The sequence below is a fragment of the Choloepus didactylus genome, chromosome 7 (assembly GCF_015220235.1).
Source record: "Choloepus didactylus isolate mChoDid1 chromosome 7, mChoDid1.pri, whole genome shotgun sequence".
NCBI classification, from domain to species: domain Eukaryota; kingdom Metazoa; phylum Chordata; class Mammalia; order Pilosa; family Megalonychidae; genus Choloepus; species Choloepus didactylus.
Genome location: NC_051313.1, coordinates 128904826 through 128924598, shown reverse-complemented (window position 1 = coordinate 128924598; position 19773 = coordinate 128904826). Strand labels below are relative to the sequence as shown.

The 19773-nt window shown below is 37.9% G+C and overlaps 2 protein-coding genes across 7 annotated transcripts in view; one reads left to right on the top strand and one right to left on the bottom strand.

Annotated features, from left to right (window-relative positions):
• MRS2 (magnesium transporter MRS2) overlaps positions 1-17358 on the top strand; it is a 58254-nt gene extending 40896 nt beyond the window's left edge. The window contains exons 7-12 of one of the 2 annotated variants that reach the window (XM_037844573.1): positions 8394-8510; positions 9775-9927; positions 10177-10294; positions 14291-14404; positions 14845-14900; positions 15007-17358. In XM_037844573.1, the coding sequence (XP_037700501.1) occupies positions 8394-8510; positions 9775-9927; positions 10177-10294; positions 14291-14404; positions 14845-14877 (535 nt within the window). In that variant the 3' untranslated portion in view covers positions 14878-14900; positions 15007-17358. The remainder of the gene's footprint in view (positions 1-8393; positions 8511-9774; positions 9928-10176; positions 10295-14290; positions 14405-14844; positions 14901-15006) is intronic. The other variant, XM_037844572.1, reaches the window with a different exon arrangement.
• GPLD1 (glycosylphosphatidylinositol specific phospholipase D1) overlaps positions 8509-19773 on the bottom strand; it is an 83407-nt gene continuing 72142 nt past the window's right edge. For all 5 annotated transcript variants that reach the window (XM_037844563.1, XM_037844564.1, XM_037844565.1 and 2 more), the window contains one exon: positions 8509-19720. In XM_037844563.1, the coding sequence (XP_037700491.1) occupies positions 19634-19720 (87 nt within the window). In that variant the 3' untranslated portion in view covers positions 8509-19633. The remainder of the gene's footprint in view (positions 19721-19773) is intronic.

Below are 19773 nucleotides of genomic sequence, written 5' to 3'. Positions count from 1 at the left end.
AGGAGTCCCATACCCTTCCCCTATTCCCCACCCCCCCATATGCATTTAGCTTTGGTATATTGCCTTTGTTATATTAAAGGAAGCATAATACAATGTTTCTGTTAATTATAGTCTCTAGTTTGCATTGATTGTATTTTCCCCCCAATCCCACCCTGTTTTTAACACCTTGCAATGTTGACATTCATTTGTTCTACTTCGTATAAAAACTTATTTGTACCTTTTATTACAATCATTGAGCACCCTAGGTTTCATTGAGTTACACAGTCCAGTCTTTATCATTTGTCTTTTGTTCTCATGTCCCACATGATCCTAGCCTTCCACTTTCAACCATATTCACAGTCATCTTTGTTCAGTGTACTTACATTGCTATGCTACTATCTCCCAAAATTGTTTTCCAAACTTCTCACTCCTGTCTTTTCCTTTCTGTCTGCAGTGCTTCCGTTAGTGTTTCCTGTAGAACAGGTATCTTGTTACAAACTCTTGTCATTGTCTGTTTGTCAGAGAATATTTTAAGCTCTCCCTCATATTTGAAGGATAGTTTTGCTGGATATAGGATTCTTGGTTGGTGGTTTTTCTCTTTGAGTATCTTAAATATATCACCCCACTTCCTTCTTGCCTCCATGTTTTCTATTGAGAAATCTGCACATAGTCTTATCAAGCTTCCTTTGTATGTGATGGATCACTTTTCTCTTGCTGCTTTCAAGATTCTCTTTGTCTTTGACATTTGATAATCTGATTATTAAGTGTCTTGGCATAGGCCTATTCAGATCTGTTCTCTTTGGGGTATACTGTGCTTCTTGGATCCGTAATTTTATGTCTTTCATAAGAGATGGGAAATTTTCATTGATTATTTCTTCTGTTATTGCTTCTGCCCCTTTTCCCTTCTCTTCTCCTTCTGGGACACCAGTGACATGTACATTCCTGCCTTTTGTTTTGTCCTTAAGTTCCTAGAGACGTTGCTCATATTTTTCCATTCTTTTCTCTATCTGTTCTTTTGTGTGTAGGCTTTCAGGTGCCTTGTTCTCCAGTTCCTGAGTGTTTTCTTCTGCCGCTTGAGATCTGCTGTTGTATGTTGCCATTGTGTCTTTCATCTCTTGTGTTGTGCCTTTCATTTCTATAGATTCTGCCAGTTGGTTTTTCGAACTTTCAATTTCTACCTTATGTACACCCAGTGTTTTCATTATATGGTTCATCTCTTTTGCCATATCTTTCCCTAAACTTTTTGAATCAACTTAGTATTAGTTGTTTCATTTCCTGTATCTCAGTTGAAGTGTAAGTTTGTTCGACTGGGCCATAACTTCGTTTTTCTTAGTGTAGGCTGTAGTTTTCTATTGTCTAGGCATGGTTTCCTTGGTTATCCCAATCAGGTTTTCCCAGATCAAAACAGGCTCTGGTCACAGAAGGAAGAACTATTCAGTATCCATTTTCCCTGAGGGTGTGTCTTAGAAAATTGGTACACCTTTTGAGGCCTCAGGTCACTGTGCCTTTCTGCCCAGCAGGTGGTGCCTGTCAGCCTGTCACTCCAGACTAGTGTAAAGAGGTGTGGCCCGTGGCTGTTTTCCCCCAGGCTCTGGAGTCTGGTACTGAATGGAAGGCAGGTAGTAGAGCTGGGCCTCACGTCTTTCCTCTTAGGGAAGATAAACCCCCTAGGGAGAGGTCATTAGCATTTGAATGGTCTCTCTCTGCCTGTGCTATCTCAACTTGTGTCTGGGTCAAAATGCTGGGAACTGAAAATGGCTTAGGCTTTCTCCACTGAGCCGAAACAGGGACAGAAAGCCCCCTTCGAAGGGGCCAGCCTGCAGCCACCCTCCGGCTCTCCAAGGTCAGTCATCACCCAAAGCTTCTGTCTGCTTGTTGGGGATTCGTAGCTTGTATTGTTAATTAAAACCCCAGTTGGAGCTCAGCTGAGCTGTATTCACTTGCTCAGAGAGAGTTGCTCTCTAGCACCACAAGGGTTTGCAGGCTCAGGCCTTGGGGGGAGGGGGCTCCCAGCTTGAATCTGCAGATTTTACTTACAGATTTTATGCTGCGATGTCGAGCATTCCTCCCAATTCAGGTTGGTGTATGATGAGTGGACTGTCATGTTTGTCCCTCCGCAGTTATTCCAGATTATTTACTAGTTGTTCCTGGTTGTTTATTAGTTGTTCCATGGGTACTATCTAGCTTCCAGTCCTCTCTATGCTGCCATCTTCTTCATAGCTTTTTAAAGTAGGAAAGTATCTCTCTCAGTTTGCCAGGGCTGTTATAACAAATACCACAGACTGGTTGACTTAACAGAAATTTATTGTCTCACAGTTTGGGGGAGGTGCTAGAAGTCCAAAATCAAAGTGTTGGCAGAGCCTTTCTCTGAAATCTGCAGTGCCAGCAATCCATAACCCAGCCTCTGTCTTCTTCACATGGCCATCTCTCTCTTTCTCTCCATCTTTTCCTCCTAGCTGTCCAAATTTCCTCTGCTTATCAGGATTCTAGTAATATTGGATTAAAGACCACCCTGTGTTAGTATCGCCTCATTTTAAGTGACGGCATCTATCAGAGGGTCGTATTTACAAATGGGTTCAAATCCACAGGATCAGGGTTGGAAATTGAACATATCTTTGTGGGGGGGCATGATTCCAATCCATAACAGTAGCCTAGGTGGGAACTTGAGCAAAAAAAGGGGCACATACGCTAATGTTTACCTGAGCAGCTATTTTGCAATGAAACACTATTAATGAGCTCTTTTGCACATGTGATCTCATTTCATCATATCAGTAATCCATTTGGCAGTTCAGTTGCTGTTGTCCTCATTTTCCAGATGAGAAAACTGGGGTTTAGAGAATTTAAGTAACTTGACTTAACTTACATAGCTAGTAATTAACAGACCTAAATTCAAGTCTAGTTCTCTTTCTCTCCAAGGTCTATGTTTGTTATTGTTCTTTTTTTTTTTTTTCCAGTCAAAATCCATTCCAGAATTTAAGAGCAATAATTTAATTTGTATCATAAATTGTATTAACATGCGCTAAGGATTTGTATTCCTAAAATCCCTTTACGAGTTAATGGTTCAAATTCCTGGATTGGTGGTACCATGTCCAAAAAATGTTGGGGTCTTTTCATCATGTAAGAGTAACTACTCGAGGGACAGTGCAAGGTGGCGGCACAGGGAGATGTGGACTTTGGTTCGTCCACTGGAGCAACTAACTAATGAATAGTCAGGAACAACTAGAAAATAGTCTGGAATAATTGATGGGAGTCATCTGTGACAGGACAACATCATACAACAGTCAAGAATGGGTGGAATGGCTGAGATCACAGCATAGAACTATAAGTAGTGCTCCCCCACCAGCACAACAGGCTGAGTTGCAAAACTTCGCTGGTGGGAAAAAAGAAGTGGTCCCTGCTGGGAGCAAGGGAATGTAGCTCAACCAAGCTCCAATTGCTGTTTTAATTAACAAATTTGGACTACTGTATACATGCTGTGAACACAGATAAACCTGGAGCAAGCAGGAAAAGAATCCAGAGGTTTATCCTGGCAGAGAGGAGTATGGCTGATGGGAAAAAAAATACATAAATAAATAAAAACAAGAGGTTTTGGAGGTGAGCTTCAGAATACTGTGAAAAGGGCTGTGTCCCAGAAAATGGGGCACACAGAAATGGGTACCACTCTCAGTTCTTACCTGGTGAACTGGAGGGCTGAGGACTGCTGCTCTGAAAAGGGGACTTCTTGCTCTTTTCCTTTTTTTTTGTTTGTTTTTTTTTTTCCCCTCTTATTCTAAGAGCTCATTAAAGAAAGCCTCAGGCATTTTCAGTTGTCAGCATTGACCCAGGCAAGGGGGGTTAAGATAGAGACTCAAAGGAAAAACTCAAGTGTAGGAGGGCAATTCCCTAAAGGGCTTATCTTTCCAAAGAAGGGGGCAGGTCCCAGCTCAAATTGTGGCCCTCCCTCAGAGAACTCACTCCCCAGGGCCTGGTGAGCAGGGGACAGAACAGCTTAAGGACACTGGCTTCTGACACCCTCAGTCCCCTGTCTGGGGACATGGTCCACTGAGAATAAAATATACTGCATCTCTTTACAAACCAGTGGGGAGCTGTGGGCTGACAAGCAACCACCTTCTTGGGCAGGATAGGAAAGCACAGAGTCTAGAGGCCCTCACAGAAAAATCTGACAATCTTCTGGGTCTCATCCTCAGGGAAACCTCATACTGAATACAGTCTTCTTCTGGGACCTGGGCCCATCTGCTCTGGGAAAATCTGATTGGGGTAATCAAGGAAACCAGATGCCTAGACAACAAAAAATTACAACTCACACTAGGAAAAATGAAGATACGGCCCAGTAAAGTAAAACGTCAACTGGAGATATAGGTAATTGAAACAACTAATTATTAATCAAACAAATCTCCTAAATGAATTCAAAAATTTAAATCGAGTTGAGGGAAGATTATGGCAAGTGAGATGAAGGATATAAAGAAGAATTGGGCAAACATAAGGAAGAACTCGAACGTTTGAAAAAAAACAAGTAGCAGAACTTATGGGAATGAAGGGCACAGTAGAAGAGATGAAAAACACAATGAGACATACAACAGCAGATTTGAAGAGGCAGAAGGAAGGATTCATGAACTGTGGGACAGGATAGCTGAAATCCTACACACAAAAAGAACAGATAGTGAAAAGAATGGAAACATATGAGTAAGTCTCAGGGAACTGAATGACATCATGAAGCACACAAATATACATGTCATGGGTGTCCCAGAAGGAGAAGAGAAGGGAAAGGGGGCAGAAAGAATAATGGAGGAAATAATAACTGAAAATTTCCCATCTGTTATGAAAGATACAAAATTACAGATCCAAGAAGTGCAGCGTACCCCAAAGATAATAAATCTGAGTAGACCAACTCCAAGACACAATAATCAGATTATCAAATGTCAAAGACAGAGAATATTCTGAAAGCAGCAAGAGAAAAGCAATCCATCACATACAAAGGAAGCTTGATAAGACTATGTGTGGATTTCTCAGTAGAAAACCGTGGAGGTGAGAAGGCAATGGTATGATATATTTAAGATACTGAAAGAGAAAAACCGTCAACCAAGAATTCTATATCTAGCAAAACTGCCCTTCAAAAATGAGGAGAGTTTGAAATATTTTCAGAGAAGCAGAAACAGAGAGTTTGTGACAATGGTACCTGCTGTACAAGAAATACTAACGGGAGCACTATAGGCAGATAGGAAGACAGTAGAGAGAGGTTTGGAAAAGAGTGTAGAAATGAAGACTATCAATAAGGGAGAGAGAGGGAAAAATAAAAATAAAATATGACATCAAATCCAAAAGACAAAATGTTAGACAGTAGACATTACTTTGATGAAATTGGCTAGAAAACAAAAGGACAGACACCATATGTTCTCACTAATATGGACTAACATTGATAAGTGAAATTTGAAAGTCGAAAACAGAGATTATCAGGAGATAGAAAGAGGTTAGAGATCGGCATTTGATGAGTACAGAAGGTTCAACAGGATTGATTGTTATACATCCCACAAATTGCAATGAATAGCACAATAGTATGTGATGGTAACACAGTACTGTAAGTACTCTGAAAAAGATGAGTGTGAGTATGGTTTGAAAGAGGAAAGGCTAAGGGCATATATGACACCAGAAGGGAAGACAGAAGATAAAGACTGGGTTTGTATAACTCAGAGAAACCTAGAGTGGTCAGTGATGGTGATTGAATGTACAAATTAAAGAATGTTTTTTAAATGGGAGGGAGAACAAATGAATGTCAACATTGCAAGGTGTTGAAAATTGGATGGCATAGGGGAGAAAAAATACAAGCAAGTGCAAACTAGAGTCTATAGTTAATGCTAACATTGTATAGGATGCTTCCGTTATTTGTAACAAAGGCAATATACCAAAGCTAAATGTCTGTAAAGGGGGGATAATAACAGGAGTCATATGGGAATTCTTGATGGTGGTAATGTTGTCTGACCGTTGCATTGTATTTTATGTTAATTTTTCTTCTATCGTTTGTATTTTTATTCTTCATTTTTTTTTTTTCTCCTTTTCATCTTTCTTTGGGGAAGAGATGGAAATGTCCTGATATATTGTGGTGACGAATGCACAATTCTGTGATTATACTGGGAATCACTGATTGTTTACTTAGTGTGGGTTGTATGGTGTATGAATAAAACTTAAAAATTAACAGAGGGATTCAAGTGCTGGAGAAAATGTGGAGAGAGGGATGTACCTATTCCCTGTTGATAGGGAGTAGAATGGCGCAGCCCAGCTGGAGGGCAGTGTGGTGGTTCCACAGGAAGTTAACTATGGGGTTGCCATATGGTCCTGCAACTTCATTATTGGGTATATATTTGGAAGAATTGAGAGCAGGGACATGAGTGGACAATGCACACTGATGTTTATGGCAGCCATATTCATGATTGGCAATGGATGGAAGTGGCCTAAGGGTACATCACCTGATAAACAGAATGGTGAACTGTAGTGTATACATACAATGGAATACCTGGCGGCGGCAAGAAGAAATAAAGTTGTGAGGTATGCATCTAGGTGAATGGACCTTGAGGACAGTATGTTGAGTGAAATAAGCCAGAATCAGAAATACAAACATTATGACACCTCACTAATATGGACTAACTATAATATGCGAACTCTGAGAACTGAATCTGAGAGCACAGGGTATCGGGAAGGCTTATGGCAAAGGTTCCTAGATTGTAAGCTCTTACAGCAGTCACATCTGTCATGAGTTGGAATGGTTATCTCTAAATTCTGAGATGCTGGGCTATTTGTGTATAACCTTGTGGGTCCCTGTAACTTCAGGTATCTGTGTGACACCTGAGACCCAGAGCCAGATTTCAGCAGCTATGAATATCAGCATTACCCCATACAGTAAAGATTAAAAAAGCTGACAGAGATCAGACTTCAATTAGAGATATGAATGAAATGAAGGAAACTAAGGTAAACCATACTAAAGAGGAAAGAATGATACTGTGTTTTAAAATCTCAATTTCTGTGTGAGACCAAAGGAAGAGATTAATTTAGTGCAAAATCTATACTTGCTGTAGCAAGCTCTATATTTTAACTTGTATGGTCAGTTTATTCAAACACCATAATTACATGGAACCTTGAATTAGGGGGTGAGATCTGGTTGGTTTGTACAGGTTAGCGTGAAACCCCGATATATCCCAGAGTAATTTGGGCAGAGAATAAAAAGTATTTTCAAAGCCCCCTTGAGGGCCTCTGGGAAAATGTGGAAATATTAAACTTCCCCATCTGGGGAATTCCTGATATTCTTGCAAGATTGGGGACTGCTTCAATTTTGGGGCTTGCCCTTATGAAGCTTGTTACTGCAAAGGAGAGGCTAAGCCTACTTATAATGGTGCCTAAGAGTCACCCCCAGAGAACATCTTTTGTGCTCAGATACGGCCTCTCTCTAAGCCCACTCAGTAGGTAAACTCATTGCCTTCCCCGCCATGTGGAACATGACTCCCAGGGGTGTAAATCTCCCTAGCAAGGCGCGACATGATTCCTGGAGATGAATCTGGACCTGGCATCATGAGACTGAGAAAGCCTTCCTAACCAAAAGGAGAAAGAGAAGTGAAACAAAATGAAGTTTAGTGGCTGGGAGATCTCAAATGGAGTCAAAAGTTCATTCTGGAGGTTATTCTTATGTATTATATAGATATCCCTTTTTAGTTTTTAGTGTATTAGAATAGCTAGAAGGAAATACTTGAAACTGTTGAACTGCTGTCCAGTATCCTTGATTCTTGAAAACAGTCGTTTAACTATATAACTTATACAGTGTGACCATGAGATTGTGAAAACCTTGTGGCTCACACTCCCTTTATCCAGATGAGTAGAAAAATGGGGACAAAAAATTAAGTTAATAATAGGGGGAGAGGAGGAATGTAAGATGTTTTGGATCTTCTTTTTTACTTTTTTTTTTTGGTGTAATGAAAGTGTTCAAAAATGGTGTGCACAACTATATGATGATACTGTGAACAACTGATTGTACACTTTGGATGATTGTATGATATGTGAATATATCTCAATAAAATTGCATAAAAAAAGAGGAAATACTCTGTCCTTATATTATCAATGCCATATTTATTAATAGTAGTAGGCTCTCCAACCAAAATATCTTAGATTCATAGTCATTTTGTTTCTGAGATGAATAGTATATGCCTAAGTGTGTATTTATATCACTAAATCATTTTACTGCTTAATTTTGTTTGGGGAATTTATTCTTAATTTGCATGGTAAACATTAAAATATTTTCTAACAAGTCAGATTTTACCATGAATATATAAATGGTCTACTTGATGAGACTCCCTAAAAAGGCACTGTTCTTGTAATGAAATGCTTGTCATGAGTTTATGCTGTTGATCATTTCTGTACTATTACTGTTATAGTCTTTCAGAGTTAGAAACAGATATTAAAATTTTCAAAGAGTCGATTTTGGAGATCTTAGACGAAGAAGAATTGCTAGAAGAACTCTGTCTGACAAAGTGGAGTGACCCACAAGTCTTGTAAGTAAACAACTGTGCTTTATTATTGTTTTTCTTAGGGATGATTTTGCCAAAGAGAATATAACATTTTTTCTCGAATATAGAATATCAGTACTTCTCAACCCCAATTATTTCACTTTTTCCTAATTCAATTTAATTAGGTTATATGGAGTATATATTGTGTACTTAACACTGTGCTTGGGTTCTGGTGAATATAAAGATAGACACACAATTAGGTTTATCTTCAAGGAGTTGACCACTAAATTGGCACACACATTTACCCAAATAACTTAGGGAGAACAATAGAAGAGAAATTCACATGAGGGGAAAAAAATGGTGAGAAGGAGGGGGTGGAGAGCAGGGAAAGGGAAAAGAGTAGGATATCAACATAAATTCTCTAAGTTTGGTTTAATATAACAGTATTCCTCTTATAACCTTTTATCTCTTACGAAATAAGAAATCATTCACTGTTCTTAATTCTGCATACTTGTGTTATTTTATAAATACCAAAATATTTTGGTATTAGAAATCAGATATCTTTTTAATGTGTATAGTTTCTATAGCCTGTACAGATTTTTTAAGCATTTTGTGAAATTGAGTGTGTTCTAATAAGAAAATATTAAGATAAAAAGGGCTATGTAACTTTTGACAGTATAGTAGATAGATGTAGCAGGAACATGAACATACTCTAACTTTGGATTGTTTTGCTTAGGACAGTGTCTCTTCAACATGCTTTGTGATATAAGTATTTTTTACAGAGTACTTTATTCCCTTTTCTCCTCCTCCTTGGTGGGGGAGGGGTGTAAGTAAGGGGGAGCAAAATAACTATTGACATCATTCAAGAACATTTTTCTTCATATATGAAAATGACATATATACACTTTGGAAAGGAAATGTTTTTTATGTACATTTTTAGCTTTTGCTTTAGTTTTACCTTATAGTGATTTTGAATTTGCATTTATTCATTGCATTCATGCATCTGGATTTTCCTGTAATTGATGTCATATATTTGCATGAAACTCTTTGGATTGGGGTCATGGAATAGAGTGACGCTAACTAGCCTAACTGGGGATGGAACCTGTGCCTTCAGCTCATCTGGATAGTGTTTAGGATCAGTTGATATAGCCACTCGTGGATTGACCTCAGTCACAACAATTTAAAAGACAAAGGCTAGATTTTTCACTGGTGGCTGAATATTATATACTAATTCAGGAAGTCTTTTGGGACTAAATATATGATGCACATATTGGAGGCATGTTAATTATGTTAACTGTTTTACTTGAAGTGAGAAGAGCAGTACTGGAATTGACCATGCAGAAGAGATGGAGTTGCTTTTGGAAAACTATTACCGATTAGCTGATGATCTTTCTAATGCCGCTCGAGAACTCCGGGTACTGATTGATGATTCACAAAGTATTATTTTCATCAATCTGGACAGGTAAGAAAGCATTATATAAAACAATTAGTGTTTTCTTTATAAGATAATTATTATAAAGTAATAAAGCCTTAAAGGAACTCATTTTGGTAGGAATTACATTATCATCATCTTTAAACAATCACTACATGGAAATATCTTTTTTTTTTTTAAAGTGGTGTGGGTTTGATCCATGTGGTCTTTAATAGGTTAGGAATTTGCTGTCTATAGTCAGTAGGCCATTCTGATCTGAATAGATGCTCTCCTCTCCAGCCACCGTAATGTGATGATGCGGCTGAACCTACAGTTGACCATGGGAACCTTCTCTGTTTCACTCTTTGGACTATTGGGAGTTGCTTTTGGAATGAATTTAGAGTCTTCTCTTGAAGAGGTAAGACTGTATTAAGTGATTAGGGTTTTTTTTTTTTTAATGTTTTGAAGATCAAATTGTTAATGGATTCTAAAAACCCTTGGTAAAATAAAACAGATATTGTAACTTGCTGAAAATTGAGGCAGTATGGTTGTACCCTGTTATAGCATAGATATAAATATAGCCTAGGTTACTTTATGTTTCCCAAAACATAACTACATGTGAGAAGGGTTTGATATAACAGTTTTCCTCTGTGAAACAATGTTAATATAAATGACTCCATCTGTGAAAATAGATTTGATATTTTGGCACATTCTGGTGCTAGATTCCATGTACTGATAATCTAACAGGTCTATTCTCTGACTCTACCTGATACCCTAGTCCAACTCATTATTGTCTTTTATCAGCAACACTGTATACTTTTAAAGAGTAGTCTTTAAAAGTTGCAAATCTGAATGTGTCAGTCTTCTGCATAAAACTATTCAGTGGCTTTCAATTTCCCTTAAGACAAAAATTCGCATTCTTTTGCTGTAGGTCTTTCCGTGGTCTGGTGCTGCCTCCATCTCCGTCTTGTCTCCAGCTACTCTTCCCCTCATTGTCGGTTGCTCCATCAGTGTTCCTTTTCATCCGTGCTGCCTCCACACCTCTTCCCTCAGTTCCTGTCTTTTTTGTGCCTAGCTCACTCCTCCTACTTACCTGTCAGGTTTCATTTTGTGTGTCTCTTCCAAGGAAAGTCATCACTGATTGTACCCTCAGCCTAGCCAAGAAAAAGTACTCTCCTGGCTATACATGCCCAAATAATCCCACGTTCTTCAGTTTTCCAGTTATCTGTTCATAAAGTCCCTGAGGCAAGGTAGATATTCAACATTTTTAATGTTCCTCATGGTAAAATGTAAATGGAAAATAACTGCAGTATATTTGTTCATTCATCTCTCAAGTGTCTTATTTAGTGCCTACTATATACTGTGCACTGTTCTAGGCCCTGGGGTCATAGCCCTGAGTCCCTGTCCTTGTAGAGGTCACATTATAGTAGAGGAGAGATATGATAAACAGATATATAGTATGTTGGGTGATAAGTGCCACAGAGAAAAATAAAGCCAGGTAAGGAGATAAAGAAATGTAGGAGGTGGTGGGATGAGTGACATTTTAGAGATAGGGTAGTTAAGGAAGATCTCTCTGAGGAGGTGACATTTGAGCAGAAACCTGAATGGAAAGGGCAAATGGGAAGATTTGGGAATCCCTCTAAGCAGAAGGAACCACAAATGCAAAGCCTCTGAGGCACAGTGAGTGAGCATGTTTAGGGAAACCCAAGAAGGCCAGAGTGGTTAAAAAAGAGGGTAGTTAGGGGGTGAGTGGTAGGAAATGAGGTCAGAAAGGCAGACAAGTATGAGATTATGTATGTAGATTGTAGTAAGGGGTTTGGATTTATTATAAGTATGAAAGGAATCTATTGGAGGTTTTTGAGTCCAAATCGAGAGTAGTAGAAAGTTCAGAAGTAACCTGAATTATCTTAGGTAACAGACCAATATCCAAAAACCTTTGCAAATTCTCCACTTTGTGACTACCAAACTTTTTGTACAGGTTTCTCCTTTCTCCCGAATCATTTTTGTTAGGAAACGTTTAAATACATATGCTCATTTCTACAAGCTATATCCACTTTATACTCATTCTTACATTTTTCTCTCACTTAATGCCTGTTTTTAAAAGGAAGATTTTTTGAACTTCTCTTCTGATAGTTTCATTGTATGTAATCATAGGTATAGATAATCTGCCATGAGATGAGAGTAGTAGATAAGTGAGCTGAGTTTGCTCAATAGTTGGGTCACCGGCTCCCACCGAATAAGATGTCAGATCAGTGCCTTAACAGAGGTACAAATTACACATCGTTGGGTTTCCTATTCATTAAATCCATGAAGCCAAAGGTCTCTCCTCCTATATAGTTAGGGCTGATGTTTACAATGGTGAGTCTACGGTAGGAAAAACTTATTTTTTACTGTTTATTTTAAGATAATTTCAAGTTTATAGAAAAGTTCCAAGACTAGTCAAAGAATTCCCGTATACATTCACCCAGCTTCTCCAAACATCAACATATTATCACACATTTGCTTTATCAGTCTATCTTTATATACATACTTCTGTTTTATTTCAGAGTATGCAGCAGGTGTGATACTCCTTTACCTGTAAACATTCAGTATGTATTTCCTAAAAATATGGACATTCTCTTCCATAACCATGGCAAAATTGTTGGAAATTAGGAAATTAACATTGAAACAATACTGTTTTCCAGCCTATAGACCCTATCAGATTTTGCCAGTTGTCTCAGTAATGCTCTTTATCGCAAAGAAAATCTTGGGTCCCTTGTGCATATAGTCGTCATGTCTCCTTAGTCTCCTTATTTAATCTGGAACAGTTCTTCATACTTGGGCTTTCATGACCTTGACATTTACGAAGAAAACAGGCTAGTTCTTTGACCCTTGATAATGTTTTCTCAATATTAGGCTCTGGTTTTGTGTCAGCATGTTCTTTACATCGCATCCATCAGGAATACATGGTGTCAATAGTTTCAGCATCCATGGATGATTCTTGCCTGAATCAGTTATTACTATGAGGGTTGCCAAATGGTGATTTTCTAATTCCATCATTCATTCCATGTTTTTTTAGTTGGCCTTGTATTGTAAAGAATAGCTTTCCCTTTTCTCCCACTTCATTTCTTTCAGTATGGATTCCTGGATTCTTATTTTAATCAGAATAGAGTTATAATCTGTTACTAAATACTATTTTGATACTTGGCTTCTGAGTACTTTTTTCCCTTTCATGCTGGCTCTTAAGTACATTTGACATATCCTTATCAGTTTGTAGTGCTTTCTTAGCTTCTGGCACATCAAGATATTCAAGGCAAGACAAACTATTTCTAAATGGTGTGAATGGGGTAAATAGTGGAGGTGATAAAGGGCATTGAGTTTGAAAAGTGGAAGCCTTAAAACACCAGGCAAGGAGGAACAGCCCCTCAATTTTGCAGGCACAGCCAAGGCAGAGGGAACACTAAACCTCTAACAGACACCTGTCCCTTTCTTTGTTCTCCTAAAGGCCTTCATACTGTGCTGTGTGTTTATAATGGAATTTTGAACTCATTGCCTCTGACTTAACTTTCCCCTCCCTAACATCAAACTTCATGTTTAAAAGGAGGCAGATTGCTGCTCAAATATGAAACAAATTTCCAACATTAATGGCTGGTCAGTTGTGTAACAGGCTGTAGGGGGAAATAAGCTCTCAGTTATTGGAACTAACCAAGCAAAGGCTTATGATGGGATTTCCTTCCTGTGGGAGATTAAATTAATACATTAACTAAAAATGTTGTACTGCAAATATATCACAGCTTAAAAAATGATAGGTCAAAAGTTTACTATAAGTAAGAAGTTCTCAAACTTTATTGGTTCACAATGTCCTTACTGTAATAGTAATTTTTTCATAGCATCCCTAGGCCAAAAGAAATACCTAGCAATTACTTTTATGAGATAATTGGGTCCAAACAGCTTAATAACAGTAGTTCTTACAGTGTCCCACAAATGTTGCTCGTTTCCTTTGAAAATTTTAAATATTCTGGGGTGCTGCAATGCCCAGGGCACCATGCTCAGCTTACAGTTGGAGAACTGCAGCTATAAGCAGAAAAATGGAAGTAAGTTGTGTGTCTTCTAGGATTATGACTATTAAAATTTGTATGCATGTAAACAAAGATCAGAAAGAAACAAAAAAAGGCAGTAATGTTTGAGTCATAGACTCACAGATTATTAAAATATATTTAAACTGTTAAATCACATTTCCCTTCTAATTAATTTTATGATTCTTGGTCTCTGGGTGCTGTCAAGACATTTGTTTTTACTTCTTTTCTATAGGAGAGACCTGTGTAAGTAATAAAAGACTTCTTTTAAACTCTGGGGCAGTAATAGTTCAGGAAATGCTCTCTCTATGGAACCTATCCTTTTGTGCTTGAAATTAAACTGTGTTGTTTTATTTTAGGACCATAGAGTGTTTTGGCTAGTGACCGGAATTATGTTTATGGGAAGTGGCCTAATATGGAGGCGTTTGCTTTCATTCCTTGGACGACAGCTAGAAGCTCCTTTGCCTCCCATGGTATGAAGGGTGTGGTTCATGGTGGTATAGCAGAGGGGCTACAGTCATGAGCTCTGCAGTCAGCCTGTATTTAAGGGATCACAGACTTTGTGACCCTGCACAAGTTATTTAATTTCTCTAGGCCTCCCTCAGTTTCCTCATCTGTCAGTTAAGACCTAACCACTGCTTCATAGGATTGGGAGAATTAAATGGGATAATATGTGTAAAGCACTTAGCACAGTGCTTGGCACAATAAGATGGAAATATATTTTGTGTAGAACACCATGACAGGCATTAGACATGTAGACAGCTGTTAGTAATTCTTGTATGAATCAATTATTGCTGTGATTTTATCAGATATTACTATTTTATCAGAACCAAAACTGAAGTGTAGAAAATGTGTGTTCTTGTTAAAAAAAGATACAGAAAGTGTACCTTCTTTTTTCTCTTTATCCTTGAAGATCATACCAATGGAAAAGTGCTTGAGATGCTGATATTTTGATATATGCATACCATGGTAGGCAGCCCTCTCCTTGTTTAGTAATCACATAATATGTCATGCTGCTAGTGACTTTTCTTTTAAGAAAATCAAAAACCAAAAATAAATTTTCTCCTTTATTTAGATGGCCTCTCTACCTAAAAAGACCCTTCAGGCAGACAGAAGGATGGAAATGAAAAGCAGCCTCAGGCAAGATGGACTTGGATCAAGCAGTAGTATCCTAACAAACCGTTAGGAACACCTGGTGGGGACTGCATATTTTGTTATTGTACTCACAGGAGACTTCTGATATGCTTTTATAGAATCAGAGACTTGGGGGGGGGGTGGGAATCTGTGATATTTAAATTACAATGTCTGATGGTAAAAACACATTATGGCAGGTACAGTACTAGAACTTACTTGGATATTCAGAATTCTGAGTAAAGAAGCAAAGTACTTGCTTTAAAAAGGGAAAAAATTTTATTTCCTGCAAACTTAGAAGAACTGTTTTTATAAGACATGGCATGAATCATGCAGAGATTAATATAACACAAGAACAGACTATTTTTATTTAATTTATACATATTAAAGTATAATTTTAATGCCAAATGAAGCCTATAAACTTGATGAACCCACAGTTAGGATATCAGGTAGCCATAGTTTGTAGTCAGTACGGGCATATCATGTTCATGTTAATTTCCTAATTTTCAGGTGAATGAAAGCTAGCAGAATATGTATTAACCTTAAAACAAACTTGAAGTTTGTGCTTTAAAATTAAGCATTGACATATTATTTTCTTGTATTTGCCTCTTTTTTATAAGGCAAATAAAGATAAGGAAATGTCAATTTAATATCAGCATTATTTGGGTTCCAGTTAAGGAGATTTTGCTGTAATTCTGGACCCCCTGAAACTGTGTTTCTTTTGCTTGGCTATAATTAAAGCCTTTGAAGTACAGTAGAAAGCAAATGCTTCCATTCTGTTACTATTTTATAGCTGCATTGTTCATTGCCTGGTTTTTAAGAGCATATATATAGATGTGCTACCCTACTCCCAAAAAGGAGTATTTATGTAGCCCAGCCAATCTATGTTGCCTACACCCCAAATTTGACAGATGGGCTTCCTAAAGCAAAAGGGCAGTTACATTTTAGAATTGTGATAACATTTAGTTATCACAATAAGAGATTTGGACTTTCAATCTTGCCTTTTTTTATATTTTCTGGACTTTAAGTACACTTATGCAGTTGACTATTACAGTTAAACTTTCCTCCAAAAGTAGCATGTATGGAATATTCTATAATGTCCTTAAGAATCCAGAGCAGCTCCTGTACTGCAAATGCAGTTGTAACAGCAAAATAAATACACCTAGCCTGATGATGTTGAGGATACCCTAATATGTCATATGAGGAAGTTGAGAGGTCCATTTACTAGGGGATTTGGTGAACAAAACTACTACTCCAGTAGCTGATTTGAAAGGAAACAGATGAAGTTACAAGTAAGGTCTCCCCACTCCTGTGAGTTGTGATGAGAAGCCATTAGAAGGAGCTGAGGATAGAAGGGCACGAGACACACTGGCTCATCTTGGAGCACCGAGTGGCCCACTCTGCACCTCACCATGGGCCTAGAACATGCCTGCTCTGTGGTGTGGTTGGTGGAGAGTAAATATACAGCCCTCTGTAGCATTTTAAGAGTTCAGTGGTTTTCATGGACATCTTGATAAAATTACATTTTGATTTCACAGCACACTCTTCTTTGGCATACCTCAGAGCCCTCTACTGCTAATTCTGTTAAGTAATATTTATTACCTGTTTTAGAGATAACATAACTGAGTTATGAAGACTTTGGCAGCAGAGGGCAAAATTTGATTTGACTAAGATCAGGAATAGAACAGAATTTGGTAATTTTTCCTTGTAGTGTTACTGAGTTAGTGAGTTTGTCATAGCCTATCAGTAAAAGGTATAACATAACTACCTCATAAGTCTAATAAGGGAAGTTACTAATGGTTTATAAAATTCTTGGAAGTATTTTTAGATCAAGTATGATTTCAAATGTCAGCTAACTCTGCTTTGGTAACTGCAAGATGCTTCTTTTATTATTTAAGGGAGAGTTAATACAACAGAGTCTATGCCAAAGAATATGAAACTTAATAGTTTTAAATGTGGAATTAAAATAATCTAGCACATTAACTACTATTTGAAAGTAAGGTGACAGAATTTCAAACACTCAGTGATATGAGTAAGCAAGCAGTTGTATTTCATTTCACATGTACAAGCCCCAGTTGTGATACTCGTAACAGACTGTCTTTTTCTTCTAAGAAAATGTGGCAGAATAGATGTCATTTTAAGATATCATTCATGTTTGCATTATTCTAGTAAAATTAGGTTGTAATAACCACTTAAACCATTTCATATTAAAAAGCTACTTATTTTGGTGAGTTATTCCCAAGAATTGTAGACAGTTTCATTTTCTGGAATTGCAATATTAAACTCACATTTTGAATTTAGGATTTATTTTCATTACTTAAACTACAAAGATGGTCTAACAATGTATGGTATAGGGTATCTGGAGACCGAGTTCTATTCCCAAGTTCACTGTAGACGTTTAGTCTCTTAGATCTGTGATACAAATGGCATAAAGCCTTGAAAATATTATATATCTAGATATTAGAGACAAAAACTGCAAATATATAAAATGTCTGTGGATCTCTTGAAATATAGTTCTGATTTACTAGTATTGTACATGTTCAATTTTGTATTAATGAGAAATCATAACCCTATAGAGGATTCCATTATAATTATTAAGCATTTCAGAGTCAGTGCTAACACTGACTTTAGTGGAATGAAAATTTAATCTACTTATATTCAAATGTCATAGATTTAGTTTTTTTCTATATGTTAGGTTTTACATAGTTACCATACAGTTGGCCTTCAACAGCAGAAGTATACTTTAAATCATTTTTTGCCTATGGGGTTGGTATGGTTAAATATCCTATAAGCTTGGAAATTTGCTTCCAGCCTTATAGGTTTCGACCTATTCCACGTGGTTCTTGCTGTTTAATAGTTACAGGTATATTAAATGAGAAACATAAATCCCCAGGTAAATAAAGATCACGTTTAAATGTCGACCCTGTCATTTGTTGATGCATAATCACATAGTATGAAGGTATGCATCCTTCTGCTGGGAAGAACCAGCATCTGAGAGAGACAGGCCTTTGCTGAGATGCAAGGTCGATGACATTCGAGTGTGTTTACACTCATAGACTTCTCACTTTTTATGTGAATATAATTAAGTAATTTCTGTTCCCCTAAAAATAAATTTCCTTTAATTAAAAATAATTCTAATAGGTTGAGCTGCCAATAATTGTTAACCAAATGGGGTTTTTATGGCCTTTTTTGATGTGCCATAGGGGAACCATGCAGCTAGCACAGCTCTTTTTAAAAGAACAAGATGCTCTCTGATCTGCACTTATTCATGGTGTTTTCCTATGTGTATCCACCATATGCTAACAATTTCACCCCAGTAGCTTTTTCTTAATTTCTGATTTAACTTTCAACCCTTCATCTGAGTTGCTTTTCTTGTCTCTCTCACCAGTCTTCCCTCTGCCTCTAGAGAACCTGACAAGGGAAGAAAAGGGCTCTTGTCATTTGTTACTTTTCCTGCTTTTTTCTCATTTCACTAGTGTCAGAAGAAAAAGGTTGATGCAGAAATACTAGTTGATCTTGTATCATTTTGTAACTCACTTTCTGATGTTTACAGATAATAATGCCTTCAGAGTTTTTGCTCTGCTAATGTACAGTGTTAGTTAGCTGAACCCTGTGGTCCATTCCTTACCCTTAAATGTGCTACATTGCCAGACTGGCAGATGAACTCCACCTACTGAAAACAGCCCAGGGCAAGCGAAGCCAGGGCCTGCTTCACTCCTCTTGGTCTCTTACCAGTCAGCAGCCTTCGGGTCATGCCAGATCTCCCTTTCTGTTCTCATCCTCCTGTTGGCACAACTTGTGGCAACCCAAGGCAATGAAGGCCCCTCTTGGGATGACTTAAAACTAGTGGAGAGTCATTAGGTTGTTGTTCTTTTCGAACAGCCATCTCTGCAAAATCATTTGAGGGCACAGAAAGTTGAAAGATTTTTATATTTATCCTTCACTGTATATAATTGAAAATACAATAATCCTCATTAAGAAAAGGCATTTACAATAAGTGATTTGGAATTGTGAGATTCTCCTTCGCTGCATACTTTCTCCCCACTTACTGTTCCCCCCCCCATTTTTTCTATATAATTTGATTTCTATTATACTTTGATTGGAACAGGACATCAATGAAAGGAAAATCTCTGTACACAATTCCTCCTAAAAATGTCTTCCTAAGGGGTAACCACAGAGAGAGCCTTTGCAGGCTTGGGAAGGACAGGATAGGTATTTGTGTGGAATAAGAAACAGGCTGTACAACAGGTCTTAGCACAGATAATAAGCTAGTTAGGGGAGGAAAGAACAAAGGTTTAGATGCAAAGGGAACAAAGAAGTAAGTTTTGGAAGAGGACATGAATAACCAGAGTTTTGGCTATGTCACATACTTCTGATGTAGTCATAAGTTACTATATCAGATTTCCAGGCAGTCTGGCCATTACTGTTGTGTCTCCATCCCCCAGGGACCCCACCTCTATTAGGACCTAAGGTGGCTCTTCTGGATGTGCCACACTGTCCAACAGAACTCTCACTCTGGAGCACTAAGCATGAGAGAGGGAGGGGCAGATTAGGAAAACAGAGTGATATCTTTAATCTGAGCCAAGGCTATAGATGTGAAGCGCCCCAGAGAGTCGGGCTCCCATAGAACTCCTTTCAGCAGCAATGACAACTTCATTCTGTAGGGGGAAATAATACAGATAGAATTATTAATTCATAACATCTGTTAAAT